Source organism: Penicillium waksmanii, assembly GCF_028829765.1.
Source record: "Penicillium waksmanii strain IBT 27052 chromosome Unknown utg000008l:1.0-5622682.0:1.0-5626561.0, whole genome shotgun sequence".
In the NCBI taxonomy this organism is placed as follows: Eukaryota; Fungi; Ascomycota; class Eurotiomycetes; order Eurotiales; family Aspergillaceae; genus Penicillium; species Penicillium waksmanii.
In genome coordinates, this window is record NW_026643254.1 from 5,365,136 (window position 1) to 5,386,055 (window position 20,920).

General features: G+C 48.6%; 7 protein-coding genes across 7 annotated transcripts; 5 read left to right on the top strand and 2 right to left on the bottom strand.

Annotated features, from left to right (window-relative positions):
* Nucleotides 1-152: 152 nt before the first annotated feature.
* Nucleotides 153-395, top strand: N7481_010313 (uncharacterized protein; the record flags this gene model as incomplete). Its single annotated transcript, XM_057269532.1, has 1 exon — nucleotides 153-395. One exon carries the CDS (start codon nucleotides 153-155, stop codon nucleotides 393-395), a length of 243 nt encoding a protein of 80 aa, XP_057120209.1.
* A 945-nt stretch (nucleotides 396-1,340) lies between these two features.
* N7481_010314 (uncharacterized protein) lies at nucleotides 1,341-1,663 on the top strand (the record flags this gene model as incomplete). Its single annotated transcript, XM_057269533.1, has 2 exons — nucleotides 1,341-1,406; nucleotides 1,466-1,663. The coding sequence occupies 2 exons, from the start codon at nucleotides 1,341-1,343 to the stop codon at nucleotides 1,661-1,663; spliced, it is 264 nt and encodes an 87-aa protein (XP_057120210.1).
* Nucleotides 1,664-2,263: 600 nt separating this feature from the next.
* N7481_010315 (uncharacterized protein) lies at nucleotides 2,264-3,457 on the bottom strand (the record flags this gene model as incomplete). The annotated part of the gene is made up of 5 exons (XM_057269534.1): nucleotides 2,264-2,383; nucleotides 2,444-2,667; nucleotides 2,715-2,814; nucleotides 2,875-2,915; nucleotides 2,995-3,457. 5 exons carry the CDS (start codon nucleotides 3,455-3,457, stop codon nucleotides 2,264-2,266), a joined length of 948 nt encoding a protein of 315 aa, XP_057120211.1.
* Nucleotides 3,458-3,705: 248 nt separating this feature from the next.
* Nucleotides 3,706-5,310, top strand: N7481_010316 (DUF3723 domain-containing protein; the record flags this gene model as incomplete). The annotated part of the gene is made up of 3 exons (XM_057269535.1): nucleotides 3,706-4,123; nucleotides 4,176-4,474; nucleotides 4,534-5,310. The coding sequence occupies 3 exons, from the start codon at nucleotides 3,706-3,708 to the stop codon at nucleotides 5,308-5,310; spliced, it is 1,494 nt and encodes a 497-aa protein (XP_057120212.1).
* Nucleotides 5,311-5,600: 290 nt separating this feature from the next.
* N7481_010317 (uncharacterized protein) lies at nucleotides 5,601-6,707 on the top strand (the record flags this gene model as incomplete). Its single annotated transcript, XM_057269536.1, has 1 exon — nucleotides 5,601-6,707. The coding sequence occupies one exon, from the start codon at nucleotides 5,601-5,603 to the stop codon at nucleotides 6,705-6,707; it is 1,107 nt and encodes a 368-aa protein (XP_057120213.1).
* Nucleotides 6,708-8,920: 2,213 nt separating this feature from the next.
* On the bottom strand, nucleotides 8,921-9,376 carry N7481_010318 (glyoxalase/bleomycin resistance protein/dioxygenase; the record flags this gene model as incomplete). The annotated part of the gene is made up of 1 exon (XM_057269537.1): nucleotides 8,921-9,376. One exon carries the CDS (start codon nucleotides 9,374-9,376, stop codon nucleotides 8,921-8,923), a length of 456 nt encoding a protein of 151 aa, XP_057120214.1.
* A 969-nt stretch (nucleotides 9,377-10,345) lies between these two features.
* Nucleotides 10,346-11,470, top strand: N7481_010319 (Helicase C-terminal; the record flags this gene model as incomplete). The annotated part of the gene is made up of 1 exon (XM_057269538.1): nucleotides 10,346-11,470. One exon carries the CDS (start codon nucleotides 10,346-10,348, stop codon nucleotides 11,468-11,470), a length of 1,125 nt encoding a protein of 374 aa, XP_057120215.1.
* Between the last annotated feature and the right edge of the window lie 9,450 nt (nucleotides 11,471-20,920).

A 20,920-nucleotide genomic window follows, 5' to 3' on the forward strand; every position in this document is an offset into this window, starting at 1 on the left:
AGATTCCAGATCTTAGAGGCTATATCCTAGAGGCTATAAATATAACTTTATAATTTTTCGATCCCAGATTGGGTGCCATTTGGAATATCATTCTTGACGTCAGTCTCGACACCATACAATATAATCAAGTTCACATGGCTTCGCAAACTACCATGAGCATCATTGATAAGGAGTTTGAGCGCCTGAAGAATATGCGGGAGATCCGTTTGAACAAAGACGTCATGAATTACCTCGATCAAACACACAAAGAGATCCAACTCAGGGGCATATGTAACCCCAGAGGCCCGCATAAGAAGTCTCTCGTCCATTTCGCCGCGATGGGAGATTGTACCTCTCTACTCCAAAGTATGCTGGACGCCGGTGCTCCCGTTGGCGATCGTGATCAGAATAAATGAACATCCCTCTCTTGGGCCGCAGAGTATGGTTCTCTCGGCGCGGCCAAAATTTTGCTGAAGAACGGTGCAAAGGTTAATTCTCTGGATGATATGTACAGCTCGCCGCTTTCATGGTTGATCCATGCTGGTAGTCCTCAATACAGGGGTCTCGAAGCTACCAGTTCATACCTCAAAGAGAACGGGGCCACTACGAAGGGTGCAAAGCGCGCATGGATACTTAATAAATTGCGACTCCTCTGAGAACGAGGATGAGGCTGTGCTTGTCGTCTATCAAAAACTTATGTTTATTATGGAAGAAGGTGGAATTTAAGAGAAGAACTGGGATTCGTCTTGCAAGAGCCTCATGGCCATCAAATAGAGCGTTATTTACTGCGCAATGAATATTGCCGTGCTACATATCCGTGTCCAGATCACGGGTACATCCTGCACTGCTCCAGCTCTCCCATCGCCTTCTTTTACTCATGATACAAGGTCCATGAATGATTGCGCAGACGTTCGAGTTCAGAAATGAGATTCTGTTGACGATTTTCAAGTAGCGATACATGCTCCTCGATTTGGCAAAATAGATGATAGAAGCGTGTTCTTGCTTGATGCCCTCTTTGATATTCAAGGAAAGCTATTCAGGATTAATAGGAATATTTTGACTGTGCACATCAGACTCACGGTAGCGCCAGAAACGGAGATCAGAGGCGAGGGCCGTGGATGACACGTATCTGTCGGGGGTCATTTAGCAACCGTGAGATTGTTGACGCCTATGAAACCGTGCTTCTGGTTGCGAGTGTTTTGGGATCGCGGCAACAATTCCGTATCTGAAAAAGATGATACCTGGTTATATTACCTGGACACTTCATGTCCGTCGGCTGCATTTGGTATGGCAGATAGAATCAATTGGTGAGAAGACCCTTCCGTTTCCGGTCAGCCAGCAGCAGCACTAACAAATTAGAAATGGTCAGCGCAGCCGAGGACCTGCTCAACCCCCTCCTGGAGGACGATATTATAGATAAAGGCTATGTAAGTCACCGGCTTCAAATTAGAAACTTTTTTTAATATTGACGGAAAACCGTATACAGATTCTCAGCATTTCAATCTACGTTGAAAGAGGGCTTGCTCATGATAAGACGCCAATAGGAAAACATGAAAGAGCCTGCTTTTGCCAAGGTGTACCCGATTATGACAACATAGTCTCGCTCGAGGCATCGGGGGACCAAATCGAGAGGCTACCGAACATTCGCGATGAGCAAGGCCGGACCTTGGTGATGGGTGAGTGACCCTACCGCAGCCTGTCTCTATTCTATCGTATACTAATTTATCTCTAGTTTCAGCGGCAGGCAGGTATAGAGACCAGATCCGAAAAACAGTAAAGGGCTTTTTGCATCATGGTGTGAGGCTTTCGGAGCTAGAATACCAGCCGGAGTAATTCAATGATAGGGAGTTCGCATGGAGCAAACTCAATGAGTAGTCCCGAGCATATGATGCTAGTTGGAGTTGCCTTCTGCGCACTTAAAGTAGTAAAAATGTGATGTTTGGGCAATTGAAATGCGATTACGACAGACAAACTTGCCGATTTGATCCCTGAATCTCCCTGGTCAACCAATTCAAATGAGCTACTTGGTCATTATGAATGACCGGGGCCAAGCATTACACTGAAAAACAGCGGCTAGACCTTGATTGTTAACGCAATTAACACAACTCTTTTCTATCAAGATCAAAACGCGTATTATCTAATAGTAGACAGAACAAAAGCTTGAACAGTGAGGAACAGAAAGATCGTCGATTACCGTACCATGCATTGAATTTTTTCATCGGTCATATTACTGCTGCTGTGGCTGACAAAGTAGGAGTGCCCGTATGGAAATTTGACTTCCGCTTTAATCGTTCTTCATGGGCCCTGGCGTGTACGAGTAGAATGTACGGGCGGAGATCAAGGCGAACCATGCAAGTCCGATGAGATTCCCTGGGCGGCATGGAATTTCCGTCAACAGTCGTTGCTAGATATTATTAGTACCGTTTGGAAGCACCGTTATGGAAAAAATCCGAGGGAAACAAACTTCTTTCAGCTCCTGAAAAGTGCTTGCCGAGGTCGTTGCGCAGAGAAATTCGATCGCAGCCGGGCAGGTTCTCCAGCGGTCGAGATTATCAAGTCCTACTGCCCCATCTTCCTTGACATATTTCTGCATCAATTCCATCATAATTTTCGAGACTGGTACCAGGTCACTGGCATCGACTCTGCCTCTTTGCCGGAACCCACAGCAATCGATCCGTGCTACCGTGCCTGATTAGGTGAGATTGAGTGGGAAGGTAGAAGTGGAATAAACTTACCGATTTTGACCTGCCCATTGAGATTCACAATGACGCTAGAACAGTCCAGAGATGTGTGATGGAAGTTGTTCGCCACGAGATATAACAGCCCGTCAACGAGCTGTACATAATCAGCCATTTGGCCGCCTGGCAGGTAGGTGAGAGGAAATGAGGAACAAACCTGAGACATTATGGCTGCCAGCTCCTGCTCGTCTGGGAAGGCTTTACAAGCGACGATATGATCCAGAACGAGAGGGTCAAAATCCCCCCAGTGTGTACAGAAGCTCGGGAGTGCGAAAACACTCCCGAATGGAGGCCAGGTTCTCATGGCGCATGGAGCGGAGGATCCGCAGTATCTTGTCAGCGTCCTCAATCGGATACTGGCGCACCGCCCAGACACCGCGGTCTCCAGATGATCGAACGCATACCGCGACGGGGCCAGCTAGGTCACAATCGTAGTACTTTCTGAAAGTACCCCAAGGAGATTCGTCTCGGACTGTCAGGCCCGAACCGATAATGCTCCGCCACTGCATAGTCTCCTGGCGAGGCGGGCTTTGTGGCATCGATCGATTTTTCTTGCCGGTGTGCTCCGAAGTTGAGGAAGTGATGGACCTCTTTCCAGGCGCGGGTCCTAGATGGAGAGGTTGTGGGCCGGGTATGAGGTCCGTTACCGGTGATACTTCTATTTGGGTTTGCGGCTGGGGGAGTAATGCAACCTGAGCGGCCTGGATTCTTGTCACTCTCTTTTCGCCGAGTTTTCGCATCATGGAAGCAGGATAGAATTTGGCTAATAGTTGAAAGCCGAAAAGGAGCACGAAACAGAAAGGAAATTTTGCCCGATTTAAATGGGTATTTCGTACGGGTGGAACACTAGGGTGTTGGATCAGATCTTCACCGGCAAAAAACGCAGTGCCAACGTTGAGCCACCACGAGGGCGTCCAGATGTACTTATAAAGGCATTCACGCCCGATAAAACCAAGCCAATCCTGAGCCCCATATTTCTCCTGACACCATGACTCGACACGTCTTTACCGAACAAGAAGTGCGGCTCGCAGCAGAACGACGAATGAAATACATTGGTGCAGCTAAAATCAGCATCTGCCAGATTCAATTCGAACCTCCCTTACCACGGGACCTGGACCCTAAGAATTTGGACCGGCTACGAAACATCTTCCGAAAGAATCGTTGTCGCCGCCTAGATGTCCAAAACCATGTTCCAGCAACCGTGTCTCGACATAATCTCGCAGAAGCATTGCAGAAGGCGAATGTTCCCCAGGAAGCCTTGCTGACAACCGAAGGCCGGCAAATTCCTCGACTGGAATTTAGAGCGGGGCAACTTCGGGGTCTCCATGGCCGTCATCGTGTGCAAGCGGGTGTTGAGGTACTTCCTCCGGCGGATCGCTGGTGGACGGTTGATCTCTACACAGACGGTACGTGATATACCCGGGCGCTCCCATAGATTGATCCTGACTGTTCCAAAAGACATCGACCGAGAATTGAGAGCGGCGTTGGTGGATGAATATTCCAACCAGAAGAAGCCGACCGATGGGGAAGTCTATCGCAAGATCAGACAGTATGAGGGCGAGGGCAATGAAGCTTTTCGAGAGCGTTGGTTCGTGAGACTATCGCCCAGCAATCAAGAGCGCTTGGATCAACTTGACAATAAAAAGAACCGTCACCTCCGGCATGCATTTGACCGATTGTTGGCGATTCCCGGGCTTTGGCCGGGTGGGATGAGAATCAGCCTCCTTCATCGATTGATCGCTTCGGGCTGCATTGAGGTGAGCTTCAGCCCAAGTTGCTGCAATTTTCTAGCTAATGACGACTCTTCGTCTCTCAGGAGATAGGAACCTATTTCGATCACATCTTGGACTTCTGGTCTTCTCTGGTTGGATCGGATCGTCGTCTGATGAGGAAAATCGATCAGGACACGGTTCACAACCTGCAGTTACTGGCACCAGGTAAATCACGCACTGATGAGAGGAAGGCATGTGGGCTGGTTCTCAGTGGACATGTGTTTGCCGAATTCAGTGCTGATGAGCGAAATGTTATATGGGCCAAAATGAAAGACTTTGATGGTCTCATCCCGTCCTTATACACTTTCTTTGAGGATTTCAAGTATCTAGAGATTTGCGCTCACTGTCTGAAGCGGCTCTTGGGTCCATCACCCCGATCTGTGAGGGAAGCCATGAGCTCGATCTTTGATCCAGACTCGGAGTCTGAGGAGGATCACCGAGAGAAAGGGGAGTGTATCATTCAGACCTCGGAGTCTACTTTCCGACGCCTTCATGCGACCGAAACAGGATGCCTCGAGGCAGGATACCAACATATATGGCTGTATGCTATGCGAAATTATCCTCTGATGCCCCCAGACCCCAAGAACACTGATGATCTGTTGGCCAAACCGACTCGCGCTAAGCCGGACCCGCGCGCGATCTACGACATGGCCCATCTTGCTCACCGGCTCGGCTTTAGGTCCCCAGAAATTGATGGGCTGCTTAACAGTTCTCCGGATCACCAGATTGCACGGTCGGCCCTTCTCCAGGCCCGGAAACCAGGCCGGTATCGGTACGATGACCAGCAGTTTGATGTTCTGGTACGTCGGGTTGTGGATTGATTTACTGAAGCTGTGCCCGATCGGCCCGGTCCCCGCGAGATCTTTTGGCAGACAGCACCGTCAAGGCGCACGCTCGCTCTGGGGTTCCGCAGACCCGCACCCATGTTCAAGATGCTCCTTTATTATTCTTAGATCGACTGCATGCTGATGTTGATGCCGCCGATACAATCACTAGCTTTTTTGTCCGGCGTTGTGTCTTTTTCGCTTTTTGGGGGAAGTCGCCAACGGTTGATCCCATCAATAACAGAAGATGCGGCAATTTGAATACAGACCAAGGGGTTGAAGAGGGGATGGGATCGCCGTTGTTTGTTGAAAAGGAACATGCACCGGGCTTTGATCCGTCTGCACGGCACAAGGGCGCATCAGGCAGGTCATCTCTTATTGGAAGAAGCAACGCTTCAACACGTCTGGTACTCTCCTGTGAGATCGACCATTCAGAAAATAGACCCGAGCCTATGGACTTAGATCCTCTCGAGCCAGCTCAAGATGAGGAAATCTTCGATCCGAGAAGTCCATCGGGTGGATATCACTCTACTCCCAGATGGTCACTGAGCGATTCAGTGCTGGAAATGGTCCCTTCTGGTTACTCGCCCGGGGCTAATCCAGAGTTTGGAAATGCTAGAAGTGAATGCACCAAGATCTCACTGGAAACAGTTTCACTCGAATGGGGTCAGAACGAGCGAGCAACAGGAGAGGAACCCAACCCAGACACCACTGGATCTGCCTTTGGAATTGCTGATCCTGCAGCACAGCGACGAAGTTCGTCAGAAACGATCATATTGTCAGAAGAAAACTGCCCCTCTAGATCGGAAGAATTAAAAACTTTTCTCGATGGCCTAAGAAGGGCCCAAGTGGAGCAAGAGGAGGTGGAAAAAAGGATGGAGAACGACCGGCTCAATGAAGAGCTCAATCTGCTCTATCATAATCAAGCTTCAACCAGAAATTTGCTTCAATCAGGTCCTACTCAGAATTTGTCACTGTCAATCTCTGCTGATCAGCAAGCGGAAGCAACGAACAGAGATGCCGAGCACGTCCGAACAAGAAATGACGACCTCAATTGCCAAGCGTCTACACAACGGCTTATCGATATCAAGTTCTGGTCACTCGAACGAGGTCAGTGGAGCCAATCAGACTGTCTCCTCGTAGACCCGTCCGACCCCTCACCCATGGAGCGGCTCGCACGAAAGTACTCCTGCAAAGGATTTACACTCTACGATGTGAACCTCAAGAGCCTTCGTCTGGCCCATTGCTACCGCGCAGCAACAGCGGATGATACCAAAGCGATCTTCTTGATTTCCGCCCACGAAGAGAAAGCAATTGCGGCTACAGAAGGATTAGGGAAGGAGGAAAAGCTGATTTCAATGGCTGCTCGCGTTGTGGGACGTGCACGATATTGATGAACCAATTTGCCCGGCGGTGCGCGGTGCAGCCAGGATCTTCATGTGAATCTTTGGCTCCTAAGAGTTTCTTCTTGGGGAGCAGATGAGCACAAGAAATTTCTTCTGAGAGGGCCATGTTTCTAGGCCAAGTCTCCTAGAAGGCCCTTGTTCTTGTGAAGCGCTGCCAACTAAGAGAACAGCGACTGAGCATACAAATCTACTTGTATCTCGTAGTGCGGACAAGTTTGTAAAGAAGACTGCCTCTGGAATATAATTTTTTATGCAGAACAACAGCTTCACAATAGCAACCTTCACAATAGCAACCTTCACAATAGCAACCTTCACAATAGCAACCTTCACAATAGCAAACAGAAGAATGCCAGACAGGAATTGATGCTAGTGGAAGCAGAAAAAACAAACATCTCAACAACATGATATGAAAGTATATTGGTGGACAATTGCACATATCGATTTATCTTTACGATGTTGGGTGTCAGATAATCATCACCGAATTGATCAATTATCATCGTTGATAACAAGGTTTTCTGGTGACACAATATATGATAAAGCTTTTGCCACCGTTGGCACCATATGAGCAGTCGTGCGAATGCCGCAGAAAAGCTTCGATCACGCGTTCAACGTTCACCACCAACCTTTAGCTAGGTACCATTTCTCTGAGACAAAATCTGGCTTACTTTCTTACAGGTAGATGTTGATCTTTGAATGTTGAGACAAAGCTGTTGATATACACGAAAAGATGCAGTCATGTTGGAAAAACACTCAATATGGTTCATCAGCAAGGGAAGACTGGTGTAGCCATGAGCAACAGCAAGTATTTGACTGTGCAGTATGCAACAGGTCAAATTGGAGACTTAATTTACTCGGATTTCTCCCCAGTCACCGGTAATTGCTGCAACTGTGCAGGTTATGACGCAGTTCATGGCTTTTCCAATAAACTAAAAGTCTCGCCACCAAGAGAGCTGCTATCGTGGCAGTAAACCCAAAAAAGTCCAGCCCTTGTCATCTTTCCTGACTCCCTGTGAACACGATTGAAAGGACAATATCGATATTAGCTACTGATTTCTTCTAGAAATAACGCAACCTAAACCTGGCTCTTAGCCTCTGCCAACATAATTTGTCGCCGGTGTGGAATGAAGCTGGACTCGTCTTTGTGATTGAATGCGAAAAGATACACCAGCTCACCTTGGCTTAATTGCAAAGAGTGCTCCTAGTAGGTATGCTAACTCATGCTCATCTACTCCACATTATGCTAACGGAGAAGGTGCCCTTGATAGAAGACCTACATTCACTGTCCCCCAAAATTCAGGCAAAAGCTCATCTCTCCTTCTCGCTATCCCTGGATTTGATTCACATGGCTCAACTTTTGAGCGAGAACAAAGGAATCAGACGACTTGTCTCTAATGAAGACCTCATTAGTAAGTCATCTAGTAGCAGGAATCCTCGTGACGGATACCTGATTGTGTCGATAGATTTCTCGGAAAGATTTCTTATCAGCCTGTGGTCTCCTCTAGCGAAGAACAGCCCCAAAAAATCGACTGGGTTTCGGGTTTATCTGAAAAATATCCTTCGAAGATCTCATACAACATATCATACACTCATCGCGGCGTTCTACTATCTAGCTCTCTTGCGGTTCACGATTCAGCAGAAGTTCTCCATTGAGCCGTTCGAAGTGCCCAAGGAGCTTCAGCCTCTACAGTGTCGGCGGCGGATGTTCCTCACAGCTCTTATTCTGGGTTGGAAGTTCACTCAGGATTATGGGTACTCGACGCGACGCTGGGCATCCTTCTCGGGTCTAAGTGAAAAGGAGCTAAATAAAAACGAAGGATTGTTTCTTTCCGTGATTGATTGGCGCCTCTTTATATCGCATACAACGTTCTCTCACTGGAAGTCAGAGGTACTGTACTATGTTCAAAATCCTGATGTTGCTTTACCCGAGTTTACCTCTTTTCAGTAAAGCAGTATACTAATTATAGCTATGTGGATGGAAAGCAACTTCAATAGCCGAGTGTCACTTTTACTCCTCGTTGAAAATGATAGATTTGGACCTGAACACTAATAGTCACGGCAGAGTATCTCTTTGCTGCCTCGTGAGATCCAATTTGAGACTAGGTTCCAGGGTAAATGAAATCATCATCACTATCCACTTTAAATTAAAAGCAAATTGGAGATTCGCCAGAGTAGACTTTCTGTGATGATGAAATTCACTGGACTCAATCTGACTTGCGGCAAACAACCTCCACATTGTTACCCACGGGATCTATCACAAAAGCAGCATAGTATTCGGGACCAAAACGTGGGCGAGGGCCGGGTGGCCCGTTGTCTTGAACCACCAGCTTCCAGGGCTTTCCTATAGAAGGCATCCACTTGATTTTTTTCTTTGGAGATAAAGAATCAAGGTCAACTTTTATTCGATAGTATAGATGACGCTTCTGCTTACCCTGGGCAACGAAAGCCCAATGCGTCTCCGCATGGTAGTCGGACATTCCTGAAAGCCAAAAGTCCGCTTTGTTTGACATCGTGCTTTGTGTATCTCCAAGAGCCACAAGTCTTCCATCGAGCATTGAGATCTGTTTCTCGTACCCCAAAGGTGTAAGAGCTGCGAGGTAGAACTCAACGACTTCTGGATAAATGTCCCGCGGGACTGATAGCGCGACGTGGTCAAACATTTGAGCTGCAAGAAAAAATGCAAGAGAAAAGTTTCGATTAGCACTAGGTTCAGTCGCACGACGGATGAAAAGGAGAACTGTCTGAAGCGAAGAAGTTGCTTTTTAGATTTTTAACAGCTCGATCTCATCTGACCTACCGGAAATCAAAATGGGGCGAGTCTACTAGTCAAATGTATACGCCGGAGAGCGTGATGACGTCAACTGGAGGTGTAAAAATCAATGCGACCGGGTTGGCGGATCTACCCCTTTGTTGAGCGGCGGGAAACGGCCACAATGAACCGGTAAAGCTCTCGTTGCGGCAGGGCGAGGCTCTGGCAATTAACCACGGCGCAGTTACCGCCAAAGACGCCGTCGCCGCCCAGGCAGGCGACTTGGAGTTGGTGCGAGTTCTACTACGCCATCCCTCATTTGATCCCAATCATCGAAATCGATGTTTTGAGGATCCCCTGTTGCTTGCAACAAATGACATTTTCTCTTCGGGATTGCTGCAGAGAGCCAACCTTTACGTCGGGTTCACGAATTTCGAGCGTGAAATCGCACACACCGCCCACGTGCATAATGCCTGCACTGCAGCTTGTTCATCACGTCGCCCCAACATGATGAGTCCGTGGCGAGCTCAAAGACCATATGCATAGCACGCTGACGGAAAACTCTTAAAATCTTCATACGTCTCAAAAGGATTTCAAGTCAGTATCTCTCTATACGTCCTGCTGACCAGAATCCCCACTGAGAACTCTTGTCGTGCTTCTCAACGACCCTCGGCCAGTCGAAAACGAGATACGGGATGAGATTCTAGAGTGCGCCAACAATGCGCCAAACAAGAGCATGCCACGACTAATGCTTACGCCTCGCGCTGAGCATAGACCTAAATTGCTCAGTTACTCCGTCAAAAAGCCAGACAAAACACCTTCAACTTACAAAAAGCTATCTTGCTCAAGAAACATGGCTCGGGGTACGACAGAATACATCATGAATGAAGATGAAGAATTGAAAGCTCACGAGAATTCTCCTCAAATAGAATCCTACCTGGAACCATCGCCGGTCTTTTCTCAAACCACACCGCTTCGGTCAGGTCGCAAGCACATTACGCCGCCCTTTGACACTGTTGAGTCTATTGATCTTACGGGGGAGATCGGCCCTTTGACCTCCGCATCATCGATCACGAACTCTGGAGACCAGCCTTCATCGTTGACCGAGGATACTGCAACACGCAAAGATTTTTATAAGGAGCTTAGGACAAAATGGAAAAACGAAGAATATACATCGGGCGTAACCGAAGATCAAAGCACTTGGAAGGCAAACTCATCACCAAATTTGGAAGAAAGTTCCACAGAGCTACTGGCAGAGTCGGACCGAGCCAGTCATGTCACTCCTTCAAATTTTGCGCAATGGCACAGACAGGATTGCCCTAATTTACCGCAGAACCGCGAGAAGGAAGATGAAGATGATTGGTTTGATGTCAATCATGTTGAAAGTATGTTTGGAAGTGCTGAGCCAGAGTTTGATCCACAGCCATCTTCGATGTATGGTCTAGAGAACCAAAAAGAGGGGCAGCATCATTTCTCACTTTCACGATCTACATGCAGTGATACGGTAGGACAATCGGCTAGAAATGCCGTGAAGATCACTTTGAAAGAAGCGAAGAGCAGTTCTCAAGAGAATGATCAGAATCTTTCGAATTTTATGGCTATTCTTACAGAATTCTTTGCTCAATTGAAATCACGACTGAAGGAGACCCTTCAGACAAACGCAGAGCTTGCATACGAGCTCTTACTACGAGGGCAATCAGCAATGGACCTCATCGCGACGAACAAGGATCTGGTAGCCCAAATGGACGCCATTGAATTGCTGCAGAAGAGCAGAGAAGCCTATCGCAAGATTATTGCCCAAAGGGAGAGCCTCAAGCAAAGTCTGATGCGAGAGATTTCACAAGGTTTCGATCCAACAACTATGCCGGAAGAGCTAGATAAATGCCGAGCCATTGAAGCCAAAATGCGTGAAATAGATTCTACCATTCGTGGCCTATTACCCCAGGCTAAGATCTTTGAAATGGTACAATGTTCTGCATCGGACAGATCTGAGTCGCCCGCCTAAGCATTATGACATGTTATTGTATATAAATACTGTATACCTGATTATAGCACTTCCTTTTGATTCTTCATGCCCACATACACGTGTGAGGATTTCACGTATCTCTTGATGAGGAGCGTGTCTTTCAGATAAATGGTCGACAGTCGCACTTTGATGAGACAGAGAAACGGGCATATAGCCTTAATTTTGAGATTAAAATTACAGTAGCGGGCGTTGGAGATGGGCAGTGGCAATGCACAAGGGTGAAGTACAAGACATTGAGCGACTCGTGATCGAATATTTGCTTTCCTAAACAGGAACTTGCTAGCAAAGGTCGACTACTGTCCATATTGCCGCTGGTAAAGACTCATGTTGTTGGCTACTGCATTTCGGCAAGGCCAAAGCGGCTGTATAAGGGATGACTTCGGCCAATCTCGAATTATCAGTGCATAGCTTATCAGGGAATTGTAAAACTCACCGTACTTGCAGCCTCGATTATTTCTGAGGGCTTAAACATGGACGACTCTCCAATTCTAGCTGGTTCTAAACTTGATCAATATTGTAACGCAGCATTCGGATGCATTGCATTTTATTTAGTGACCCAGTATAGGATAAAATGTTGCCACTGTTGGTACCGTTTAAGCAGTCAGAGGGTTGCCGCAGAAAAGCTCCAGTTACGCGTTTCAACATTCACCACTGACCCAAGCCGCACCATATCTTGCTTGCATTTACCTGATATCATGTATAATGTGCTAAGGCAAACTTACCCTGCTGTGATATAGTAAATATGGAGGCTGAATGAACGTGAGCAATTCTGCGGTTCGGCTAACCCGCAACCAAAGGCGCATCCGTAACTTGATCTTTGCATAATCCGGGGATAGGAGATTCTTCGTTCGAAATAAGGCACTCATCATTGGTGAGCGGAATAACATGGCATAACCAACTGCCGCCACTCCTGTCACGATAAGGTTTGGGCCCACGTTGATGAATGTTGAAAGGTGTCGTCGGCGCTTGTATGCGGTATCACTGTGCGTGTTGAAACAAGAATAACAGTGAGACAGACTTTCGGATATACTCAATCATCAACAGAATGGACAAGAAGTCGTGATATCGCCGAATACTGCCTCAATCACAGGTTAAACGATAGGTCAACTGCAATTTGAGGCCCAGCGATGTTGAGACCCTCACAATTGGCAGCAATCATGACATCAGCGCAAAGGTCAGGGCTGAGTACAATGCTATAAGTACCTGGGCTTTCGCCAGCAGGAAGATTATTCTCAAAGATTCCTTCACATTTCATCCTGCGAAGAATATCAAGTACTTCTCGACTTCGCCAGCTGCCTTCGGTATGGACTGACCCGACCCCAAACTTTGATGCACATGTGATCGAACTGACCTGTTGTATCGCTCCTAGTCTACCTATGCTCGACATCGAAATCCGTAAACGGCAGGTAAGTTTAGCTCCCCGATAATTTGACATCATGCTAACGTGGAGGATGTTTCACACCAGCTCCGTCTCTGCTTCTCTGGGAGTTTAATTCAAAGAACTGGAATTGTCTCGATTTTAAACTCAGGTTGCGAAGTCAATGAGTTATAAGAGCCCATAAGCTACCTACCGACGGTTTATCATAGATCAAAACCATCCACTTACAAACCGGGTCGACCACACTGGAATATCACGCGCAGCGGTAGCTGGCAAGGTGAGATTCGATCACTATGGCAGCTTCAAGAGTAGTTTACCTGTGCTAACGACTCTTTATAAAGGAAGCCGATCGTTTTACCATGAGCCGGTCCATATCTTGTAAGTGCCCCACGCGTTGCCACTGTCTATTTCCAAAGCCAGGACTGCATTTTGGATTTCACTGTGGAATTCATCTGTTTATTGCTCTCTGTTCTTCAGAAATATCGCTAATGTCTCTTTCTCCTCATAGGGCGAATGTCAATATTGCACTCTGCTGGGTCAAACCGCTGACTCCCAGTCTGCTTGCGTTTTTGGTGTGTCTGAAGATGTGGTTGCCAGGGCCGCTTCGCCTGACGTTGCTGGCGTGCCAATTCAGGAAGGATTGATGCCCTCCAGTTAGGCATGTGGTAACATTCCAGAGTATTTTTTATCTCTCAACCACTTCCCTGTCTGATCAAAGGTTAACGGTTAATATATTAGGAACTTGCCGTATCTTGATGGCTCCGCAACTCTTATCCCACGTCCAACCCATAGCCTCGTCAGCAGCCATGACCTGGCCCTTTGCTAGACCGATCGAACATAGCAGCATCTCACGACGGGGAGATGTCTAACATCAGTACCGACCCACCCATTCTCTGGCAAACCCTTAGACAGACCTTGGACAACTTCAAATACAATCGAATCTGCGGGAAAGTGAGTTATAAAGTGCCTTCATAAGCTATCTACTTACTTACTATTATCCATAGATCGATGGCATACTTTATGCAACGGCTTTGATCATGTCAGAATGTAGCAGACACCTATATCTGACAGCGTAAGTTTTTATCATTGCGGCAATTTCAAGACTACTTACTTCGTGCTGACGCTTCATAGGAAGGCAAATAGTCGATTGCAAGCCCCCGAATGTCTTCTAATTCACCCTGGTGCGTCGCCTCTACCCATTCCCATGGCCGGGGCCGCATTTTGAATTTCATGCGAATGTGACTTTCTTCATTCTTGATCTCGCCTTGCTCTCTGACTATCAGAAACATTTATGATGCCTCTGCCTAGCCATAGAACATATACCAAGAAGCCAATCATCAAGGCCGGTCCACACTTTCCCATCGCCTTCAAAATTAAGGGTGCACGACTGGTCAGGCCACTGGCCATCAGTATGTTTCGCGTTTTTTGTTTCAGAGACATTTGCTTGAAATGCCCATTTCGCTGCTGTTGACGGGAAACCCCCAGGGAAGCTAAGTCCTCTTTGATTTGCATATGGTAGAGTTCCAGCATGCTTTCATCTCCCACATACCCCCTCCTTTCCAACCAATGGTTAACCGTCACAGCGTGAAAGATCTTCCATATATCGACAGGCTTGATCTTGACCCATGATAGACCGACTGAACTATCGCAGCGTCCGGCGACAGCAAAAAGCCGAGCATTAACGACCACCGAGGAGGACCACGGTTTCCCCAGTAAAAGAATCAATATGGAATGAACTGAGCTTTTGGCTACACTATGAGGACCAGCTCTGTTAGAGCCTGGTTGCAGCCGAGCAAGCAACATTGTAGGCCACGGCATTGGATCCACCCCGGATCTCTCGCCACGAGCGCGGTAATCTTCAGGTCAGTTCCTAGCCTCCTCAGAACAACATACCATGACTATCTCCTCCAGTCATGTCCTTCACTGACACAGCTGGAAGTTTGCCTAGGGATACGCATTGACAGATATAGCCCACTCATTCCTGCTGTACGGAGCAATGCCGGGCCCTTTGACGTGTAAATGAGGCGAGACAGCTACCTCGTGTCTAGTCTGCCTATGCTGATGCCAGGCTTCACTGCAGTAGGTTGGCACTACCCTCATCACCTGGGATCATGCTAATATGGAGAGGCAGTGAGAAACCGCCGTGGTTCGGCCGCTCCCACGGGTCCAATCGGGGTTCTGTTTGTGGGCTGGTATTAGGGAAGCTCATCTATACCACGAGCATGGTGAGTGGCGAAGACCTCTCTTGCGCCAGCAGCGAAAAATGTGTGCTAGAATTAGTATATCCCTCGGCAAACTGCTTTGCTGTGTCCCAATGCAGAAAGCGATACCCAGGCTGCGGCCATGGCCTGCTTTGCGAACGAAGCTGGCAACACGTTCTCATAACTGCACGCTTGGGATAATCAATTGACATTTTGCCAAACCGCTGATATAAAGATAAATTTTCCCTTCCAAACGTGGCCGCAAGCCGATCGAATGCTCCACAGGTGAAGTCTGGCAATCCTTATATCACGCATCATGACCGAGTTCGCTGGAAAGTTGCTGCCGACAGAGGTTGTTGCATGGCCGAAAACAGGAATCGACCTGGAGCTGGGCGGGAGTGCATTGTAGGGCCGACGAGTGCGAGCTAAGGGAGTCACTCTGCCATACTCGAGGTGATTCATTCCTGGCAATAAACCGCAATTGTCGCATTCTTGTGCCCCGGGTCACCACCGAACGGCACGAATTCACCAGCGGACGCAGCCTCGCGAATTACGGCCATTCGATTGCCGCAGCGGTTGGAATTGCTCAATTGTTACTCGAAGGATGCCAGGCGAGTTTGTGATAACTGGTAGAATAGCCGTGCTTATTGACCTCGGACGTAGCTGTGTTGTTCTGCCATTGTGGGGCCTATCACTTGCGCCCGACGCGAGACGCTGCGACGCGTCAGTGCACGGCCTTGTCGCCTGTAGTATACCGCCGGGTGCTGCCCTAGGACGGTGTCAAGTGACGACAGAAAACACGAGGCCCACGAGATAAAAATGTACGCGAGATGAGCTGGGAAACCCCCAGGTTGGGAACACGATGCATGAGCGAGAACCGTCTTTCTGATGAATGGTAATCCAGATGCGCCCTGCGGGAATCGAACCCGGTTCGTTAAGGAAGCCAACGTGTTATATTCGACTAGATCACGGGAGCAGATGCGCTGAACGCGCGAAATCTGCCTCACTATATCCACCGTCTTTTTAGAATATTATAGCCACCGTGAGTCTCGACTCGTACCCAGCTACATCACCCCTTTGAGCTCCACGAGTGTCTCTCATTTGGCCGTGCTAACGTAATATGACATTTGAAAAGAGGGCCAGAATAGAGGGCTTGAATCGCTGACATTCTGATGGTTTTCCAATTCTACTGCTACCATGTACGTGCGCATCTGAGGATATATATTACGCACATGATGATCATTCATCGATAATACCTAAGAGCTGTGTATCGCCAAAGAATATACGGCGAAGCTCGAGCCGCGTAGAAGAGCGACCCGAGTGAAAATAACGATACAGTCTATCGTCAATAGATGTACATGGCGTACCCTCTAACATATTTTTGAATTGGGAACCAAAGTTGATTGCACCATCACGCAACTCCAAGCCCATAATCGAGTTTTCCAGAAAAGACTTTCAACAGATAATCTAATTGCGATCTGCTGTAATGAAATACTCTAGGTTGATGAACGGTATCATGTTTCACCGTCTGTCATCTTTTACATCATTGGTGAGCCAACGAAGATCCCACGGTAACGGCGATGGGTAGTCACCGTTGGCAGCCACTTCACCGCTCGGCAGTTACGCCGCGCCGCAAATCAATATGTTGACCACTGGTTCCCATCGATCCTGATCATCACCATCCGTCAACCGTCACTCATCGCCGGCCGTCACCATCAACGTGTCCTCAACATCAACACGCCTTCATCAGCACGCCAACACTACCTACTCACTGTCGAAAGCCCGCATTTCACCACATCGAGACAAATTCTGCCCCCTTGGTGGCCAGCAAAAATACGCATTCACACAAATGGAGACTACTTTGGATTGCACGCGTCGCCCAGATCGGCCATTAAGCGATCATACACTGAGATCCCCACTGGCCCGATGACTCAGTGCCCTACTTCGCACTACGGTGAAGAAATGCCCATTGTCGAAAGACAGGGCATGATTCAAGGCTCCATAACAACTTTACGCGAACCAGGAACATGGCTATTGAACTCTACAAACAGGCTGAAGGGCATGACACAACGTATACTGGATGATTTTTCATTCTATTGATTCTTTGGTGCAGGTCTTGGCTTCTTCGAGGACTCCCCCGAATACTAGTCTCTGACACCACGAAGAGGTGCCTGCAATGGCCAGAGGATCAGGACGAGGACCGCGGCGCCACGGGTCGCCTAATGAGCGCAAATTTGATAACGCAGGGCTCAAGGCTGCCTGGAAGCTCAAGATTATACAATCACAGGGCTCAGGGCTGTGAGGGAGAACTTGGTGTCGCAGCGGTCTCCTGCGGAGGTTCTTGATGTCGCAGATGTCCCTGCGGAGGCTCTTGATGTCGCAGATGTCCCTGCGGAGACTCTTGATGTCGCAGATGTCCCTGCGGAGACTCTTGATGTCGCAGATGTCCCTGCGGAGGCTCTTGATCTCGCAGATGTCCCTGCGGAGGCTCTTGATGTCGCAGATGTCCCTGCGGAGGCTCTTGATCTCGCAGATGTCCCTGCGGAGGCTCTTGATGTCGCAGATGTCCCTGCGGAGACTCTTGATGTCGCAGATGTCCCTGCGGAGGCTCTTGATGTCGCAGATGTCCCTGCGGAGACTCTTGATGTCGCAGATGTCCCTGCGGAGACTTTTGATCTCGCAGATGTCCCTGCGGAGGCTCTTGATCTCGCAGATGTCCCTGCGGAGGCTCTTGATGTCGCAGATGTCCCTGCGGAGGCTCTTGATGTCGCAGATGTCCCTGCGGAGACTCTTGATGTCGCAGATGTCCCTGCGGAGACTCTTGATGTCGCAGATGTCCCTGCGGAGGCTCTTGATCTCGCAGATGTCCCTGCGGAGGCTCTTGATGTCGCAGATGTCCCTGCGGAGGCTCTTGATCTCGCAGATGTCCCTGCGGAGGCTCTTGATGTCGCAGATGTCCCTGCGGAGACTCTTGATGTCGCAGATGTCCCTGCGGAGGCTCTTGATGTCGCAGATGTCCCTGCGGAGACTCTTGATGTCGCAGATGTCCCTGCGGAGACTCTTGATCTCGCAGATGTCCCTGCGGAGGCTCTTGATCTCGCAGATGTCCCTGCGGAGACTCGTGATTTCGCAGATGTCCCTGCGGAGCACATTGTTACAACGCAGGGCTCATTGCTGCGAGGGAGAACTTGTTGACGCAACACTCTCCTGCGGGTCTCAATTGGTAACGCAGCGTCCCCCTGCGAGGCAAACTTGATTACGCGGGGCCTTTCGCGCGAAGACTTTTTGGTAACGCAGATCTTACCTGCAAAAGACACCCCAAGGCTGCGAGGCCTGGAGTGTGAGGAGGAAAGTCCTGCTTTTCTTTTCGACGGGAAAAGAGCGTCTTTTATGCCATTGTGGGTAGGGTCTCCGGCAGCGACCACTTGCGTAAATTTTGCCGAGTCCAGAGATTTTGACTTCAAATTCGCACTGGGCGACCCTAATTTCGTGGGTGTTGAGGCGGTTTATCAACGTTGAAATAAGAAATTTCAAGAGTTCGGGGCGGAGAGAGCGGGTGGAGTGGCACGCCCCACCTGGTCCCTTGGCTCTCCTGGGTCTAGGCCTGACAAATAAAATGCCTCAACGTTGTTGACAAAGGTCAAACGACTCTCAACTTGGCTGGTAAGTTCGAAAGAATAGGCTGGCTCTGGCAAATCGACTGACCATACCCTCGAACTTGTGTTTGTAGACTTTGCCATCGTAGCTGCCTCGATGCATGCTCCCAATTTTGGACGCATCTACCCTTCCTCACTACATTTATCTAATATAGGCACTGAATGAACGAATCTTTAATTAAATTATCAGTTCGATTGACCCCTGCTAGGATGTTACAAGATTATCCAGCCCGATGTGCACGCAGATGAATCTTTGCTAGTAGGACACATTGAAAGTGACAGCTTTGCGGCACCAATCGCTGGGCGCTGACTTGCAACTCCAACCGCGAATCCAACTTTCTGCAAGCCGCGGATTGGGACGTTCACTTCGTGCAGATAGCTTGCTAGTCAACGTTTGTCCCGTTGAAACTCCGCTGAAGTGTGGCCAAATGCTTATTGGGCCCCGCTTTGAATTTTCACGATCTGAGGCCAGATATGGCTGGCCGGGGCTCAGGGTGATGGCCTCTTCCACTGCGACCATTTGCTCGCCGAATCTATTTTCACATATATAGAGTGTCACCCGTCACGAATCATATAAGAGCGACTCCCGTCATAACTTTCAAACAGGTCTATTTGTCGGCAGCACCCCGCTTGATTCGATACACGACTATGGGAGCCATTCGGAAAATTCCATACACCCGGCAGATGCCAGACTTCCGACGTCGATTGCAGCGCGCACTGTCCTTGTCATCCTCGGAGTCCGAATACAGCCGAAGCCCATCCCGACCTCTGTCTGGAGACACTACCGAGGAAGAGCCATCGACGCCCTCCAACAAGAATGATCAAGCTGCTCCGCAACAGGGCAATCCTCCCAGTACCCACGATCACAGGGTGCTTCCGAGTCCTCAATACGGCGGACACTTATCTCAGCCCAGAGATAGCAACGTGCTTACCCTCACATGCCTCGCAGAGTTAGTCCGAGTCACCCCTTACCGTGAAAGCAAAGTCTTTACTAACAGATGATACTTGAAGACTAGACGTGCGGGTGAAGTGAGTTTTACATTTCCTCCAAGCAATACACAAAGGGCTAACCTAAGGCCAGATCCCTAGATTGTAAATTGACGGACCAAAATAAGTGTATCGAGGATCTCCGCAGGGACCTGGCAGACCTTCTCCACCGGCTGGAGGCTGTCGAGGCGGAAGCAGAGGAGCGGATCAAAAGTGATATGACTGATGCGCCAGTTGGGCCGGAGCAGAAGACGGAGCAGACCCGGCGGTCGCAGCGGGGATAAAATTCGGCTGGCTCAGGGGCCTCTATGGACACTATCTATGCATAGATTCATCAAGAATTCGTCATATGGGCTCTCTCACGCTGACTACACTCTTGCCTTACGACTAGCAGCTGTTGTATTTTTGGACTAGGACCACTCTGGTGCTTTCTCTACGTGTTATACACTACATCTGTCTTCTGCGAATACAGCAAAGGCTTTTCAAATGTACCTTTGATGAATATACCTACCAACCGAGTCAGTCGATATTACGTATTACACAGAGGTAAATCTTTGCTCAGTGGCCGATTCTTTATACCAATTCGTCCCTTCGGTAAGTCTTTCCGGTACAGCGGCAACGCGACGAATAACGCAATTGTTTTTAACTTGATATGAAGATGATGGAATTTGAAGAGACATTTTGACACAAATAGCATGGCCCAGGCGAAGGTATGGCACCTGGCTCTGAAACACATCCTACTGATGAGTAATTGGTTTATGAGTAGAAGTGACGCGAATTTGAGAAACGCCCAGAACCTGAACCGAGATAGCGGCTTTCACCCTGCTGGACCTCTCCGCTAGCTTTGCCTGAACCAACCACGACCTCTCTCTCATCTGTTGTAGCATGTAATCAACGCGATCGCAAGACGGATCGATAGAAGTGTCAAGCTCTATCTCGAAGTTCCTCCCATCTATCGACGCATGAATCCAAATGAACCCCATCGAATACTCAAAGCAGGCTGGGTCTGCATTCCCCGAGGTCACAAGCGTGTTGAAAAGAGGCCCTATCGTGGTTGATGGAAGGCCAGCGCAAATGTACCTCAAATCTTGGCTACTTGCCGTTCGTTTTCCCTTACTGATTATCTCAGTTTCATCGGTTGACCGTGGATCGAGAATGACCGAATCTGAGATCCAGTACTCGGTTGACCAATTGTAGAAGAGTGGAA